Source organism: Felis catus, chromosome E1 (assembly GCF_018350175.1).
Source record: "Felis catus isolate Fca126 chromosome E1, F.catus_Fca126_mat1.0, whole genome shotgun sequence".
Taxonomy (NCBI): domain Eukaryota; kingdom Metazoa; phylum Chordata; class Mammalia; order Carnivora; family Felidae; genus Felis; species Felis catus.
This window is the reverse complement of record NC_058381.1, coordinates 61,386,700-61,402,979: the sequence shown is the minus strand read 5'-3', so window position 1 is coordinate 61,402,979 and position 16,280 is coordinate 61,386,700. Positions and strand designations below refer to the sequence as shown.

The following is a 16,280-nucleotide window of genomic DNA, read 5'->3' as shown; positions in this document are numbered from 1 at the left end:
GGAAAATGGAGTGTGGGAGCAGCGCTGGGCAGTGGCTGCGGTCCAAATGCCTGCTCCCCACGATATCCAGGGCCTTTCCTTCCATCTGCCCCGCCTCAGTAGGGAGGGCACTCAGAGCCCCACTCAGCCCCAGAGGTACTGCTCAAGAGGTGAGACCCATCGCCTGGTCTCCAACTCTGCCTAAGGCACAAACAGGAGCCCTGAGTCCACAGGGAGATGTGACCCCAGCTTTCACCTAAGCAAATCCCAGATGTGTTTCTATAACATCATGAAAATACCCAAATTCCCCCTGGATCATGACACATAATGAGGCTGTTGGAAATCTGTCAGGTGCTCCGGGCCCTCTGCAAACTAGCCCAACTGCATGGAGGATGGAGACACAGGTGACCAAACACACACACACTTCCATCCCTGAAGCCCAGCCGGACTTTATTAGTCCCGGAAACCACCTCTGGTGTTGCTACCCAGAGTTACTCACTAAGCAGGGAGGCAGGGGATGCAGGCGGGCTGCTACTTGAGAAGCTTCCTCATGGTGCCCAGGGACGGGCTCCTGTACTGCCGCCCAAAGTGGTTCCAGTGGTTCAGGTAGTTAAAGAGCTGATAGAGCAGGAGCCGCCTGTCAAACCCCGGAGCCTTGGGAATCTTCCGGTGGTAGGCAGTGAAGAAAGATCTGGGAAACCCCCCGAACATCAAAGCAATTGCCACTTCAAATTCAGAATGTCCATAGAAGGAAGCTGGGTCATAAACAATAGGCCCTGAGTCATCCTCAGCCACGTTTCCTGACCAGAGATCCCCATGAAGAAGGGCAGGGACGATCTCTAGACCACAAAACAGATCCGGGATCTTCACCTAAGAAAATAATTATTGCACACAGAGTCATCATGGGCCTGTGAGCCACAGCCTCCTCACCCAATACTTGGAAATAAGGCAGAGATGACCTCATGTTTGTTCAGGGTCCAACCATAGCCCAGTCTACCAAGCCCAGAGATGAGGGGATCGTCTGAGTCCAAGAGAATGCAACATCATTGTACTATTTACTAATTTAGGTTTGGAAATTCCACAGCCCTAATGACTTCCATACAATAGCGACCTCAGTGGATGTGGTCATGTAGACTGTGAACCATATAACCTGAATGGAGGGTTTTGGGGGGTGGGTAATTTAGCAAACTTTCTCCACCATTCTTTAATTTCACAGAACACATATGTCTGCACCTGTTCTGTATACTACGAGTGCTATGGGTTATTTCATTAATGAGTTAAATTTCACCCTGGAATGACACACAAATTCTGTTTTTAACATTTTGAGAGTTATATTTTAAACTAGTCACTCTGGGGCATCTGCTGGCCACATCTCCAAGAGGTGAGACATTCGTGCTTTGGAAAAGAAGAAAAGGACAGGGTAAGAGTGGATAAGAAAGCAATAGTAAATGCCACAATTTATGGGCCAGGCACCTATGTTTGAGGTTAAGTATTTGGTGACCTAGCCAGTGAAAGTTGTACTCAGGGGCCAAGTATGCCCTCAGGTACCTTCCCCTTCCCAGTTTCCCCATCAGGCCAATAGTCAGGCACTTATGTGTCCACACTTGACCAGCTCTGCTCCATGGCTCCATTCTACCAGAGGGCTCCACACAAATATGGAGGATAGCCCATAAAAGAACATAAAAGAACAGCCACTGTCCCAGAGAATAGCCTCTGCACCCACCTGTAGTTGTGACCACAGTTCTCGTGCCTCTCGGTCAGCATAGTCCTTTTCAATGAGGTCCAGCTGTGCTTGGAGACGGTGCCGGGCAAAGAAGGTCGACCAGTCATCCTGCCACTCATTCACCTGGGCGACAAGGGGCCAAGGCTGATGCTGCTGCAGCTAGTGTTCACAGGACAGCTATACATGGAGACTGCCCAAACCCCAGGACAACCACTAACAGAACACAACAAATATTACAGCTAGCCAACAGAGGAGATAGGATGGAGTCATTAAAAATAGTCCAAAAGAAGGCAGATGAACAGGAAAAGGGGAAACATAGAACAGATAGGACAAATAGAAAACAAACAGCAAAATGACAGATTCACCCCTAGCCACATCAATAAGTACATTAAGTGCAAAGGGTCTAAATACCCTAGTTAAAGGGCAGAGACAGGTTGGAAAAATAAAGCAAGACTTGATTCCAAGCTGTGTACAAGAAATGCACTTTATATATGCTAACACTAGTCGAAAGAAAAGCTGGAATGGCTATGTTAATATCAGAGTAGATTTCAGAGGAGAGAATATAAAAGAGGTCATTTCACAATGGAAAGCAAGTTAATTGATAAAGAGGACGTAATAATCCTAAATTTCTGTACCCCTAATATATGGCAAATAGGCTCATGAACAGATGTTCCACATCATTAACCATCAGGGGAAATAAAACGTCAGTGAGACACCACTGCACACTCACCAGGAGAGCTTGAATTTTAAACGGAAACCACCAAGAGTGGCAAGGATGTGGAGAAACTGGAACCCTCACCCCCTGACGGTGGGAATGTAACATGGTACAATCACTTGGGAAAGTATTTCTGCAGTATTTTTCTTAAAAAGTTAAATGTGAACCTACTATATGACCTGGCCATTTCCCTCCTAGGTAATTACCTAGGATAAATGGAAGCATGTGTCTACACAAACTCTTGTACACAAAGGTTCAGCAGCCTTATTTGTGGAAGCGAAACCTGGAAACTACTCAGATGCCCGTCAGCAGGTAAATAGGTAAACAGACTGGTTCATTGTAGGAAGGAACGGACTCTGAACACTTGCAACACCATAGATGAATATCATGAAATGATTAAACTGAGTGAAAGAAGCCAGAAAAAGGCACGTAGTGTATGATTCCATTTATACTAAGTTCTATGAAATACAAATTTACCTACAGTGACAGAAAGCAGATCCATGGCGCCCAGGGTCGGGGAAGGGTAGGAGGACGCTTTAGGTGATGCATATACGCACCCCAACCATGGGAACTGGTTCACAGGTACCTCTGCATGCCAAAACTTATCACTTTGTACACTTTAAGTGTGTGGTTTGAGGCGCCTGGGTGGCTTGGTCGGTTAAGCGTCCAACTTTGGCTCACCTCATCATCTCACGGTTGGTGAGTTCGAGCCCCGCGTCAATCTCTGTGCTGACAGCTCAGGGCCTGGAGCCTGCTTCTGATTCTGTCTCCCTCTCTCTGCCCCTCTCCCCTGCTCACACACTGTCTCTCTCTCTCTCTCTCTCTCTCTCTCTCTCTCTCTCAAAACTAGATAAATATTGGGGCGCCTTGATGGCTCCGTTGGTTAAGCGTCTGGTTAAGGGTCAGTTAAGGGCCCACTCATCCTCCCAAGGAGCAGGACCCTCCTGCAATTTCTGGGCTGGGACAGGTGCTCCATCCAGGACCATCTGTGGACTGAGGTGGACTAAGTGTTCTCCTGACCCCTTGCCCCTCCCTGGCCCCCAGGCCCCTTGCCGCTTGCCCCTTACCCCTCCCAGTCCCCTTGGCCCACCCTGGCCCCTCCCTGGCCCCTCCCAGGCCCCTGGCCCCGTGCCCTTCCCAGGCCCCTTGCCCCTCCCCGGCCGCTCCCCAGCCCCGCCCAGCCCCCTTTGCCCCTCCCTGGCCCCTCCCCAGCCCCTCCCAGGCCTCTTCCCCCTCCCTGGCCCCTTGCCCCTCTCCGGCCCCTCCCTGGCCCCTTGCCCCTCCCAGGCCCCTTCCCCCTCCCAGTCCCCTTGCCCCTCCCTGGCCCCTTGCCCGCCCCTTGCTCCTCCCAGGCCCCTCCCAGGCCCCGCCCAGGCCCCTCCCTGGCCCCTCCCTGGCCCCGCCCAGGCCCCTGGCCCCTTCCTGGCCAGTAGCAGCTGAGCTAAATAGGTTCACTGATCCTGGAGTCTAAAGGGGGACAAAGGGGCCGCCTGTGTCCCTAAGAGACCAGCCCCATTCTCATTGACTTCACAGACTGGGGCTCTGTGTATGATTTCATTCCTTAGTTCTTTTTTTTTTTTAATTTTTATTTTTTTAACATTTATTCACTTTTTGAGAGACAGAGCATGAGCAGGGGAAGGGCAGAGAGAGAGGGAGTCACAGAATCCGAAGCAGCAACAAGCTCTGAGCTGTCAGCACAGAGCCCCACATGGGGCTCGAACTCACTCAGGAGCGGTGAGATCATGACCTGAGCCTAAGTCAGATGCTTAACCGACTGCGCCACCCAGGCGACCCTCCTTGGTTCTTGAAAAGTCACTGGGCAAGGTCAACTGAGTCTTTGGAGAGCCCACAACAGCTCTTAAACTCAGCACCTGAAGCAAGACACCAGACCACATTCAGCTACACCTGCCTGGGACCAGTACAACTGTGTAGGCCACCAGCCCCAGGCAGATGTGTAGGCCCCAGGGGAGCTGGCTTCACCAGAGATCCAGGGAGTCCCAACAAGCCTGGTAAAGCACTGTGTGTGTGGAGTTCTAGGGACCCCAGATGTGAGGGCTGCCCCCTGTCTGGGATCCCAAAATCTGGCTCAGGCTTCATAATGATCTTACCCACATGACATCCACCTGGGAGGCTCGCCGTCTGCCCACACGGGAGAGACAGAGAGGGACAAACGGCTACCTACTGGATGATTCCACTACATGAGATGTCCAGAATGAGCAAAGCCACTGAGACAGAAGGAGGTGAGTGGTTATCAGAGGCCAAGGGCAGGGGAAATGGGGGTGACTGCTAATTAGCATGTGATTTATTTTGGGGGCGATGAAAATATTCTGTAATGAGACAGTGGTGATGGCTGCACAACATTGTGAATATACTAACAACCACTGAATCGTACATTTTAAAATAATGGAGTTTATGTCATGAGAATTACAAAGGCCAGGACTTAATCCCTGACCTCACCTGCTGCCTCACTGCCACCCACTCCAGTCCCCACACTCATCACACAACCCTCTGCAGAAAGCCTTTGCACCTGCTGTTCCCTCTGCTTAGATGCTCTTCCACCCGGCCCACAGCTTCCCACCTCCGCCAAGCTCAGCTCAGGGGTCTGCCCTCCTCTCCCAGGCACCCCAGTTCACACCCTGCGTTCAGAAATCAGACAATCTTCATGGCACCCTGTCACCTACAAGGGACAAGGCGACCAGCACTGGGGCACTGGGAACGGTCATCAGCTAAGCAGGGACGTCCTCCCCCAGGCTCTCACCTGAGGGATGAAGCCACAGCATGTCACCGTGTGGAAGCCAAACTTGCTCACATACTGGGGCTCAGCACACTCAGTCCTCCGGCCTGTCAGCAGAAAGAGCTGTTGTCCTCCCCTTCAATGCCAGACCTCAGCAGAGCCCCCTCAGCAGAGGGAGAGGCCTGGGCTGCACTGCTCAAACGGGGACAGTCTGAGGAGCACCAGGGCCCTCCTGCCTCAGGCGTGCTGGACAACAGGGCTGGGAGTAACAGGGGGTCCAACCCCACCCACTCGTCAGTGCCATCAGAGTCCCCATTTAACAATCTCATCTTGACACGCAGCATAAAGGAAGTCGGTACGCATCGCCACAAGCAACACCCCAGGGTAGATACACCTGGGTCAGGGGCCACAACGTACCCACTGTGTTCTCCTCCTCCTTCGACTTATCCCTGAGCTTCTGGTTGTAAAGGTGCAAATCTGCCATCTGGTCTCCGAGTTTTGATGCCTGACTGAGGATACAGGAAATGCAACCAATTAAAACAAGAAATAACCACAACCAGTTAGAAGGCTCCACTCTGAGAAATGTTGTAAATACCTTAAAAACTACTCTCCATTCTTTAAAAAGGGAAAAGTGAACTGTAGGCCATGACCTTTTCTGAAAAACAGGATAGTATAAAATCACAAGTGCAGGGGGCGTGTGTGTGTGTGTGTGTGTGTGTGTGTGTGTGTGAGTGTGTGTACAGAAGCCTTAGGAGGCGCTGGGAACAGGAACAAAGGTTTAAAAACTTACATTAAGGAAAGACCAGCTCGGAAGGTTTGTAAAAAAAAACAAATGTAAATCACATATAAAAGGCAGGTTGAGGGGCACCTGGGTGGCTCAGTCCATTAAACGTCCAACTCTTGATTTTGGCTCAGGTCATGATTTCACAGTTCATGGGATCAAGCCCCACATCAGGCTCTGCACTGACAGTGTGGAGCCTGCTTGGGATTCTTTCTCTGCCCCTCCCTCACTCAAGTGCAAGCTATCTCTCTCTCAAAATAAATAAACTTTAAAAAAACAGACTGAGATGCTATTCATGCACCATGATGGGCATGGGCCATTCTTTGCTGATGGAGCTGCAGGTGGTTTTATGTCTTCTTTATGTGAGTTCTTGTTTTCCACCTTTTTTAAACAAAATACACACAACTTTTTTTTTTAACATTTATTTATTTTTAAGAGATAGAGATAGAGCACAAGCAGGGGAGGAGCAGAGAGAGGGGGAGACACAGAATCCGAAGCGGGCTCCAGGCTCCAAGCTGTCAGCACAGAGCCCGACACGGGGCTCAAACTCGGGAATGGTGAGATCATGACCTGAGCCTAAGTTGAACACTTAACCAGCTGAGCCACTCAGGCGCCTCTGCATAACTTTTATTTTTTATATTTATTTATTTTGGGGGAGGAGGGGCAGAGAGAGGGAGAGACACAGAATCTGAAGCAGGTTCCAAGCTCTGAGCTGTCAGCAGAGCCCAACATAGGGCTCGAACCCACTTACAGTGAGATCATGACCTGAGCCGAAGTTGGACACTTAACCAACTGAGCCACCCAGGCACCCCAAAATACACGTAACTCTAGTAATTAGAAAAAAATTTCAGGACTTCGGATAATTACTAGATTAACCTCACTGGGCCCGGTTTGAGCTAACATGAGTGCATTCTAAAGCATGAGGCCAGGGATGGTTCCAACACGCTAATTTGATGCTGATTCATTGGAGCCAAACCACACAGAAAGCAAGAACTCCTTTGTCTCTGTTAAAAACCCGGGGAGCAGGGGTAGGATTCCTGGCCCTGCCTCTGATGAGCCACACTAGCAGCTCAGCAAGAGCCTGTTCCCCTTCCCTCTCTCGTCCCCCTCCCTCCCTCCCTCTCTCCCTCTCCCTCCCCCTTTTCCTCTCTCCCTCTTTCTCCCCCCCCTCTCTGTCTCACTCTCTCCCTCCCTCTTGTCCTCTCTCCACCTCCCTCTCCCTCTCTCCCTTTCCCTCCCTCTCCTTTTCTCTTTCTCTCCCTTCCCCCCTCTCCCTCCCTTGCCCTCTCTCCTCCCCCTCTCTCCCTCCCCATTCCTCTGTCCTCCCCCTCCCTCTCCCTCACTCCCTCTCCCTCCATCTCGTGATCTCACAATCTCATGCACTCTCTCACACACGCACACACACACGCACACGCGTACACACATGCACACTCACCTGCTCAAGCTCCTCATCTTCAGATGCTCCATCACAAAGGCAGCCCCTCCTCCCGGCAGGTCAATCACCTTGATTGGCCGTGGTACCCGAACCAGGCCTGTGGCCTGGAGGGCCTCCAGACTGGCCATCTCTCCCTGGAACATCTGCCGGGCCTGCATCCAGAACACTGCCATGAGCTCCGAGGGGCCCCTGCAGCCCTGGACAGAAGCCACCACGTGGGGTCACAAGCACCCAGGACCTACAGTTACTGAAAGCTAGCTGGAGAGCAAGACATCAGCCCCTCAGAGAATGGGGTGCAACATGGCCCCCTTCAGATAGAAATGGGCTCCAAGGGTGAGGCTGTGCCTGGGGCTTGGGGCGGACAGAATGCTGGTGCCCCTGCCCTGGGTGCTTGCTCCCAGAGGTGAGGAAGCACAGGTGCAGGGGAGGTTCTGGAGGTGCTGGGGTTGCTACTGGGGGCCAGGGTGTGCTGTGGCGTCACAGTGGGAGTGTCGGGGGTGCTGTGGAGGTACAGTGGGAGTGTCGGGGGTGCCCGGGGTCATGGTGGGAGTGTCAGGGATGCCCGGGGGTATGATGGGAATGTCGGGGTGCCTGGGGAGTACAGTGGGAGTGTCAGGGGTGCTGTGGGGGCACAGTGTGAGTGTCGGGGTGCCTGGGGGCACACTGGGAGTGTTGGGAGTGTGTGAGAGCATGGTGGGAATGTTGGGGTGCCTGGGGATATGGTGGGAGTATCGGGGTACGGGGGGCATGCTGGGAGTGTCAGGGGTGCCTGGGGGTACAGTGGGAGTGACAGGAGTGCTGTGAGGGTACAGTAGGAATGCTGGGGGTGTCTGGGGGTACAGTGGGAGTGTTGGAGGTGCTATGGAGGTACAGTGGGAGTGTCGGGGGTGCCTGGGGGTACGGTGGGAGTATCAGGGTGCCTGGGGGCATGGTGGGGGTGTCAGGGGTGTTTGGGACACGGTGGGAGTGTCGGGGGTGCGTGGGGAGTACAGTGGGAGTGTTGGGGTGGCTGGGGAGTACAGTAGGAGTGTTGGGGGGGCTATAGGGGCATGGTGGGAGTGTCGGGGGGCCAGGGGGTACAGTGGGAGTGTTGGGGGTGCCTGGGGGCACAGTGGGGTACTGCAGGATGCTGCCAGGTGCCACAGAGGTTGTAAGGTACCTCAGGGGACTGTGGGGGTGCTGCAGAGGGTCTGGGTGGTGCTGTGAGATGCAGTGGGGTGCTAGGGGTTATCTGTAGGGTGCCTTGGAGTGTGGATCAGTGGAGCGTCTGGAGCCGGGCATGGGTGCCCTTCCAAGTTTCCTGCCCACCTCACTGCCTCCAGTGATCACAGGAGAGGAGGAACCGCAAGGGCAGGGTGGGGTGGCATGCCAAAGGGACTGGGACACACATTTTGGGCAAGAATTCGGGGCAGAGAGGTCAGCTGGGCCTGGCTTGGGTCCAGGGCCTCTCCCCAGAGATAAGCACCCAGCGGGGCCTGGGGGGGCAGGAAGGAGGCTCACACCCCACCCAGGAAGAAGACAGGCCGCCCCAGGAGCAGCAGAACAGCCTCCATTGGGACCCAAGGGCTGTCCTACTTCTAAAATATTTCCCACAAATACCCCAATTTTAAACGAGGTGAACACTCACCCCGGGTACGCGACAGAAAGCATGCTTCTGAACACCTCTGCCTATAGAAATATTCCTCATGAGGCCAAAGCATCTAATGCCACGCAGGAAAAGAACCCCATCCTTCAATTCAAAGTCTCTGAGGGGAAAACGAGGCAAGGCATCCTCCAAACTGCCAGCCCAGCCCTGGAATTGTGAAGCTGGGGTTGCTAGCGCCCCGCAGGGGGCATCCAGCAGTCCCCAAACATACAGGGGCAGGGAATACCTGGGCTGCATTCTGCCCGTGTCCTGAGGGCCTCACCTGTCACCTGCTCACCTACTGTGTGCCAGCACCAAGGGTTTCAAGGGCAAATGGAGAAGCTTTCAGTAGGAGGGTTCCAGACCCCACATGAGCCCTGAACCCAAAACTGCTTCCCGGTACATGGGGCTTATTTTGAGAGCGATTGGTTCTGAAACGAAATTCCCTAACAATTCCCTCCCTGTGCTAACAGAGCCGGGCTGCTGGACCAATCCCGACCTCTCACCCATCCCAGGTGGGCCCTGCTGCAGGGGGGCTGGGAGGATTCCTTCCACTCACAGCCCCTACCCCCCCCACCACTGCTGCACCTCAAAGGGGCCTGGCCCACAGAGCACTGGGGGCCTCAGTGAAGGCCCCCACTAGGGCCAAGGGAGTGCCATCCTTAGCATCTGGGGGCACTAACTACGGCCAACTTTCTCCATTTGTAAAGTGTCACTATTTTCCATATACAGTCTATTTAACAGCAACACTTTAAGCAGGCACTAACCAGGCCCAACACAAGCACAGGCCCCTGAGCAGACAGCATGAGCCTCTCGCTCGGTCCCTCACCGAGTTTTGGCCTCCCTTCTGCCTCCTCCCACCTGTTGAGCTGGACCCACGGGCTGTGGAAAAGGGAACCCAGCGCTGGGACCCAGGGTAGAGGCAGAAGCATCCCAGGACTCCAAGCCTCACCTCCCCCATTCTTGATGGTAGAGAAATTAAAACCAACACTCCTGCAGCTGACAAAACCCTGGGTCCCGCAGAAAACGCTTGAGTCCTCCTTGCCGGCAGGTGCCAGCTCCTGACCCCCGCAGTGACGCCAGGCCGCACCTGCGCCCCTCCACCCCCACCCCTTCCCCTCTCCAGGCTCCAGCTCAGGCCGCGGGGGAGGGGGTTTCTGGGGGGCCGCACCTGCGTCCGGTGGTTGACCTTGACGAAAACGGGGCCCGCATCCGTGTCGTAGGCTCGTCCCTCACTGATGCAGCCGGCCCCGGGGCTCCCGAAGGCCCGCAGGGTCGCGGTGCGCAGCTCGGCTCGCAGCAGCTGCTCCATGGGGCGGGGGGGACTCGGGCCGGGGAGGCACGGGGATGGCGCAGACGCCAGCCGGGGCGGAGCTCGCTCTCCGCGGGGGCGGCGCCGGGTCCTCGCGGCCTGCGGGCTCCGGGCTGTCCAACCCTTGCGCCCGGGTGGCGGGTGCGGTCGGGTCCGCGCGAGCGGTGGGGGAACGGACCCAGCCCGAGGGCGAGGGCAGACAGAGAGCTTCCCGAGGGGGACAGAAGTGGGGGCGGTGCCCCTCTGCATGTGTCCACACAGTCAGGGTGCCCCGACAATCCGGGGTGCGGCCCACCCTGTAGAGCCTGACACCACCCCCCCCCACTCCCTACCCGCCCGCCCCCTGGCCAGAGGTTCCAGGAGCCCTCGCTGGCCCTCTGCCCAGACCTCAGCAGGACTTAGAGGACATAGTCTAGGGTAGAGCCCACTGTCCCTGGGACACAGGTCACAGGTCACAGTCCTGGCTAGGTCTCACACTGTCCAAACAAGGCTAGGGGTCTTGACCACATCCTATCCAGCCCCAGGCACTACCCAGCGACACTCGTTGCTCGTGTTGGGCTTGTTCATCAGGGCACCTGGTGGCCATCAGAGATAGAGACTGCTCTGGGGGTTCTGATAATGTGGCCAACCCCACCCAGAACCCGAGCCCTGTTAAGAGACCTGCTGCCCTGGAGAGGGAACTTCAAAACACACGTGGCCATGTGCACACAGGCACGCACACACCTATGCACACGCATACACAAGGTCATTGCAGAAGAGCAGGGGGTGGGAGAGATTGTGTAGCCACCTTGGGAAAAGCATCTGCCCCTTCACCTCTCTCTCCTCCTAGCTTTTTTCTCTGAGTTGGTGAAGCCCTTCCCATTGCATCTTGAGGCAGGATTCCTGTAGATTTGGGCTCTTGCACATCTATCTGCAAATGTCTTTATTCTCGACTGATAGTTTGGCAGGGTATGGAATTCCAGGCTGGATATGAGGTCCTGTTCTTTCACAACGGAGAAGATCCTGCTCTAGCGCTTTCCAGCTCATTTGGTGTTGAGAAATTTGAAGCTATTTTGATTGTTGTAAAGCCATTTTTATTCTGTTTGTGTGGAAACTGTTCTCTGGAGGCTTTTAGGGTCTTCTCTGTGTCACCAATATCTGACAATTTCCCAGGGAGGTGGTTGGGGTGAGTTTCCTGCCATCCCCAAGGCAGGACACATGAGCTGTTTCAGGATGGACACTCTCTGAGGTTGTCTTCAGCTCTTTATGATTCCCTCCCTGTTTCCTCTGTTCTCTTTTCCAGAATTACAAATATTTGCTCTAAAGTTGGTCCCCAAACTGCCAGGGTTAGGCACCCGTGAGCCTCCAGGCACCCTGGGGGAGATGCTCATTGCACGCCACAGGCATGGTTTGCCCAAGCAGGGTCTGAACGTGGCAGGTGGCAGCGGCACACATCTTACTGGCCCCGAAACCCAGGCACTGGGGGTCCCTCCCCAGACCTCCCAGCTCCTGTCTGAGCAACCGAATCCTCAGTGAAAAGACACATGCCAAGGAGAGTACTTTGACTTTGCAAACTGGTCTCACCCTCCTCTCAAAGCCGCATTTGACTTTGGGTTTGGTCAGAAGCTCAGTAGGGAGATGTGACTCGGGTACATGCAAACGGCCCCAGGAGCTGAGTCCCCTTTCTCCCTATAGCCAGTCTCCTGGTTCTCCTGACTCTCCAAGAACCAGAATTATGGCTGCTAAGGTGCGGAAGGCACCCACCTGGAACACAAACACAGACAACTGTGACAGTTCTTGGGGCTCAGACATGTCACGAGTGTGGATCTAGGGGGAGGACAGACTGAGGTAATGATGGGGCCGTGTGCACTGGAGGGACTCCCCTGCTTGTTCAGATCCCTCACTTGACATGGAGTCCAGTGGTACCAAGAAGGGAAACACAGCCCACAGCTGAGTGGGGGCATTTGCAACGGTGCTCAGAAAAGGGGCACCAGGCAGGCAGCGGGGTGGAAGGGGGCGGGGGGTGTCCCAAGCCTCTGGCTGCAGCCTGAGCCAGCAGGGACGCGGTCGAGGTGTCACTGCCAGTCCCTCACCCTGGCCTCCACCAGGAACTGGGCTGGGGCCATGCCCTCAGGAAGAGGAGTGTTTGCAGAAAGGAAGGGGTTCTGCCACCTCCTGAGAACTCAGATAGCTGCAATCACTCTGATTGCTGCTTCCAGACATATTCCAGCACAGCCACATACTTCTGCCCAGGAGGAAACCGAGGCAGAGAGGCTAGTCTCACACAATATGTCTTTGGAAGCAAATTTCACTGGGAGAACAGGGAGGACAGAGAAAGTGTCCCCACAAGAGGGGAGACACGCACCGCGTACAGGCAGGCACTCCGGCCGGGAAGCTCAGCTGGGCGGCCGGGGGGGTGTCATTATCAGCCCCCTTTATGAAGGAGGGATCCAGACCTCAGGTGACTCACCTAGGAGCCCCCCGTGCTGGCCCTCAACTCCAAGCGCAGTGTGGTTCCCGTCATGCCAGAGGTGGAGGGCCCAGAGTCTTCCAAGAGGACCTTTCCAGTTCCCAACCCTATACTAGGACTGTCCAGGGACACGTGAGTCAGTCTGGAACGAAGTGCCACCCTCTGGCCAGGGCTGCGTGCACTGCTCTGCAGCAACTTGAACTTCTTTCCAAACTTGCCTTTTCCGCCCTTATTTTGGCTGTGATTCCGGTTCGCTCTGAATCCCAGAGTGAGCCAAATACCCCCCATAACATACCTCCGGTTTACAGGTGTCCCTCCAGCACCGCCCTGCAGAGTAAACAGGAAGCCCCCACAGCCGCCTGGACCCACAGACATGGGGCAGCCCAGGGTCAGACCCTTGTCCACAGCGGTCCCCTCCCGTCTGCCCCCCACCCCCTGCCACCGCCAGCAGTTGGAGCCTAGAATAAACCTAAAAGAGGTCCCCATCCCAGCGGCCTGTGTGGGAACAAAATGGCAGCCCCCATGCTGCGGGGTTTGTCTTGTTTATCCAGAGCTTTAGGATGGTGGTCTGGGCAGCCAGTCCTGGTAACTCAGTCCACAGTTGTAGTTCCAGTGAGATCTAAACAACGTTTCACACCACCTACTTATGACCCAAATACAAATCAGAAAAGGAGTTTATAGAACATGCCCAGAAAGCAGGACTGGTCATTCCTCTGGAACGTTTGGAGCATCCCCTACACCTGGCCTGTACAGCTGGCACCTTTGATGCCTATGTTCCTCTAGAGGGTGATGCTCACTTGTCCTCTCTCTTGAAGGAAGGACTGGCACAGAGAAGTGAGTGGTTGAAGAAGAAGGTGACATCACAATTGTCAGTCCGGAAGATAAGAGAACATGATCCGAATTTGAAAATAAAGGACTTCCCTGAAAAAGCTAAGGATATTTTTATTGAAGCCCACTTTTGTGTAAACAACTCAGACCATGACTGACTTCATACCTTGGACATGGTCGGGCACATCAGATATAAGAACGTCCACCGGAGCTTCATGGAGTCTTTAGAACCCCCTCAGGTGGTTCAGGTTCACTGTTCAAGTCTGATGAACCAGGGCAACATATATGGCCAGCTCACCATCTGCACGCACACCCAGCAGACTCTGGCCGTCTATGACCAGTTTGGCTGGTTGATGTATGGACAGGAAGGTGTGCCCAGGGATGTCCTGGAGTATGTTGTGTTTGAAAAGCACCTGGTAAATCCCTATGGGAGCTAGAGAATGCATGGCAAGGTCATGCCCCCATGGGCACCCCCTAAGCAGCCCATCCTTAAGATGGTGATGATCCCTGGGCCCCAGCTGAAACCCGGAGAAGACTGTGAGGAGCCACAAGGAGAGGCCCAAAACTTCAGCAACCCTGATGGCAAAAATGACTCCTGGGGTGAAACGTGGCTGATGACACGGCCAGAAGCTGTGGAGTCTGGGAATGTGCAGTCAGTCATCTCTTCATCATGCTGTAGAAAGATCTACCTTTGTCCTCTCCTGTCCTGCTTGGGTGTTTTCAGCTGTCTCCTTGGCAACCACGGCTGATGGCTGGGCCCAGGTGGGTGGCTGATATGCACAGCCACGAACCTTCTTCTTCCTTTTTAAACTGTGTGTCTAGCATCTGAGTCTCAATGAGAGTATGTTTGGATACCTGTTTTTCCTGCAGCAGAGACCATCAGGAAGAGACTGGCAGAATTTTCTGTTTAATTACAAGGCAGCGATCAGAATTTGAAATAAAACAGTCAGGGTGTTGGACAAAAAAAAAAAAAAAAAAAGAATAAACCTAAAAGAGCTCTCAAAACCCAAGCCCTGGAGACACACACTTGATTCCACTGGTTATAGGATCTCCTGGCGCTTCAGTTAGACTTGACAGACAGAAAGGGAACAGGATGTGGGGACAAAGGGAGATGAATGCCTGAGGCACATGAAATCGTAGTGATGATAAACTGAGGAGGGGGTCACTCAGCCCCTGCACTCAAGATCCTGTGAAGGGTGAACCCTGGGAGGGCACAGCCAGCTGTGGCTCCTGGATGTGGAAACGCAGCCTGAAACCTTGTCGGTGCGGATGGTGCTGTGGGGACTCTGGCTGTGCACTGGCATCCTGGTTCATCTAGAAACCAAGGTCTCAGCCCCGCTCTCGTCAAAAGGATGCACAAAAGCTTTGGGGCAGGAGGTAAAGATCAGCTCCCTGAGGTCTCTTTGGCGGACAGGCCCACAGGGCAGACCATGAGGCATTCTGACACAAGAGCCCATCTGAGGAAGAAGCAGGACCCAACCCCCCCAGAGATGTGGCCCGATAGGCCGGACCTCTGGCTCTGCTGCCTCAAGGTGTCCGCCCCGCCCCGCCCTGAAGGATACAGACCGCTCGTGGCCAAGGGGTCCAGGAGCCTAGACCAGAGCTCATCCTATGGGTCTAGTGGAATCTTCCCAATAATCCGGGTGCCAGCAGGCTGCTCCACAAGGGTGGGAGGCAGGCTGCTGCTGGGACACTGTCACACAGCTGCCCTCCGAAAGCATGCCTAGAAATTAGCACTCCTCCCCTGTTTCTGCCAGCTCGACCTGCCCTGAACCCAGAAAACAGTGTGATTTCCATATTGGGAAATTCATCCTCAGATGACATGTAGACAGGGGCTTTCATGGATGGCTCTGAGGAGGTTCACAGGCCCTTGGGTCTGACGTTTATACAATTTTGACAACTCTTTATAAAAAAAATGTATAAAAAATTATGAATACAGGGGCATCTGGGTGGCTCAGTCAATTGAACATCCGACTCTTGGTTTTGGCTCAGGTCATGACCTTGAAGTTTGTGAGATGGAGCCCCATGTCAGTCTCTTCACTGACAGTGCAGAGCCTGCTTGGGATTCTCTCTCTGCCCCTCCCCTGCTCACATTCTCTCTCAAAATAAGTAAACATTAAAAAAAAAGAAAAAACATGAGTACAAAATTAAGTACAAAAGTAGGTATTTTATTTATTTTTTTATCTTGAGAGAGAGAAGGAGCAAACAGGGGAGGGGCAGAGAGAGGGGGAGAGAATCCCAAGCAGACGCCCTACTCAGCACAGAACCCGACACAGGGCTCGATCCCACAACCCTGGGATCATGACCTTAGCCGAAGTCAAGAATTAGACGCTCAGCTCACTGAGCCCCCCAGGCACCCCAGAAAAGCAGATATTACAGAAAGCAACAGGAACAGAGTTTAAAAAGCTGCAAGTACTACACTAAAGCCAGGAGACATTGAAATACTGTGTGTGCGCTAAGCACCCACCACACCTCTGCAATATGCATCCTGCGGGTCAGCCCTGGCCACACGCTCCCAGGAGTAGCCTCTCGGGATGGCCACCCTCCTTGCCCCGAGACTCTTGCAGTGACCGGCAGCCAGGGAGGCTGCTCCACCCTCTCAGGTCACTGTCCACCAGACTTTGCGGAGAGACTGAGAACAGCTGTCACACAGCACCTGTCAAAGAGAAGCAGACCTCCAGCTACTCCTGCCTTTATTTG

At 54.0% G+C, this 16,280-nt stretch overlaps 1 protein-coding gene and 1 pseudogene across 2 annotated transcripts; one reads left to right on the top strand and one right to left on the bottom strand.

Annotated features, from left to right (window-relative positions):
- Positions 1-403: 403 nt before the first annotated feature.
- FN3K (fructosamine 3 kinase) lies at positions 404-10,349 on the bottom strand. Of its 2 annotated transcripts, none has more exons than XM_045044585.1 (6): positions 10,163-10,349; positions 7,368-7,564; positions 5,569-5,660; positions 5,176-5,258; positions 1,703-1,825; positions 404-849 (listed from the first exon to the last, which is right to left on the bottom strand). In XM_045044585.1, the coding sequence occupies exons 1-6, from the start codon at positions 10,301-10,303 to the stop codon at positions 511-513; spliced, it is 975 nt and encodes a 324-aa protein (XP_044900520.1). In that variant the 5' UTR covers positions 10,304-10,349; the 3' UTR covers positions 404-510. The 2 variants fall into 2 exon arrangements, with proteins under 2 accessions (XP_044900520.1, XP_003997337.1); XM_003997288.5 differs by having other exon boundaries at positions 7,368-7,519; positions 10,163-10,346.
- Positions 10,350-12,317: 1,968 nt separating this feature from the next.
- Positions 12,318-15,534, top strand: LOC101083817 (annotated as a pseudogene).
- Positions 15,535-16,280: the final 746 nt, after the last annotated feature.

Bases quoted from the DNA above. Each gene is read 5' to 3' on its own strand.
- FN3K (XM_045044585.1), bottom strand. From the start codon at position 10,303: ATGGAGCAGCTGCTGCGAGCCGAGCTGCGCACCGCGACCCTGCGGGCC. The intron at 5,259-5,568 runs GTACGTTGTGGC...TTCTGCTGACAG, and splicing joins GGAGGAGGAGAACACAGTGG to GCCGGAGGACTGAGTGTGCT. The intron at 1,826-5,175 runs GTGAGAGCCTGG...CTTGTCGCCCAG, and splicing joins GCTGTGGCTTCATCCCTCAG to GTGAATGAGTGGCAGGATGA.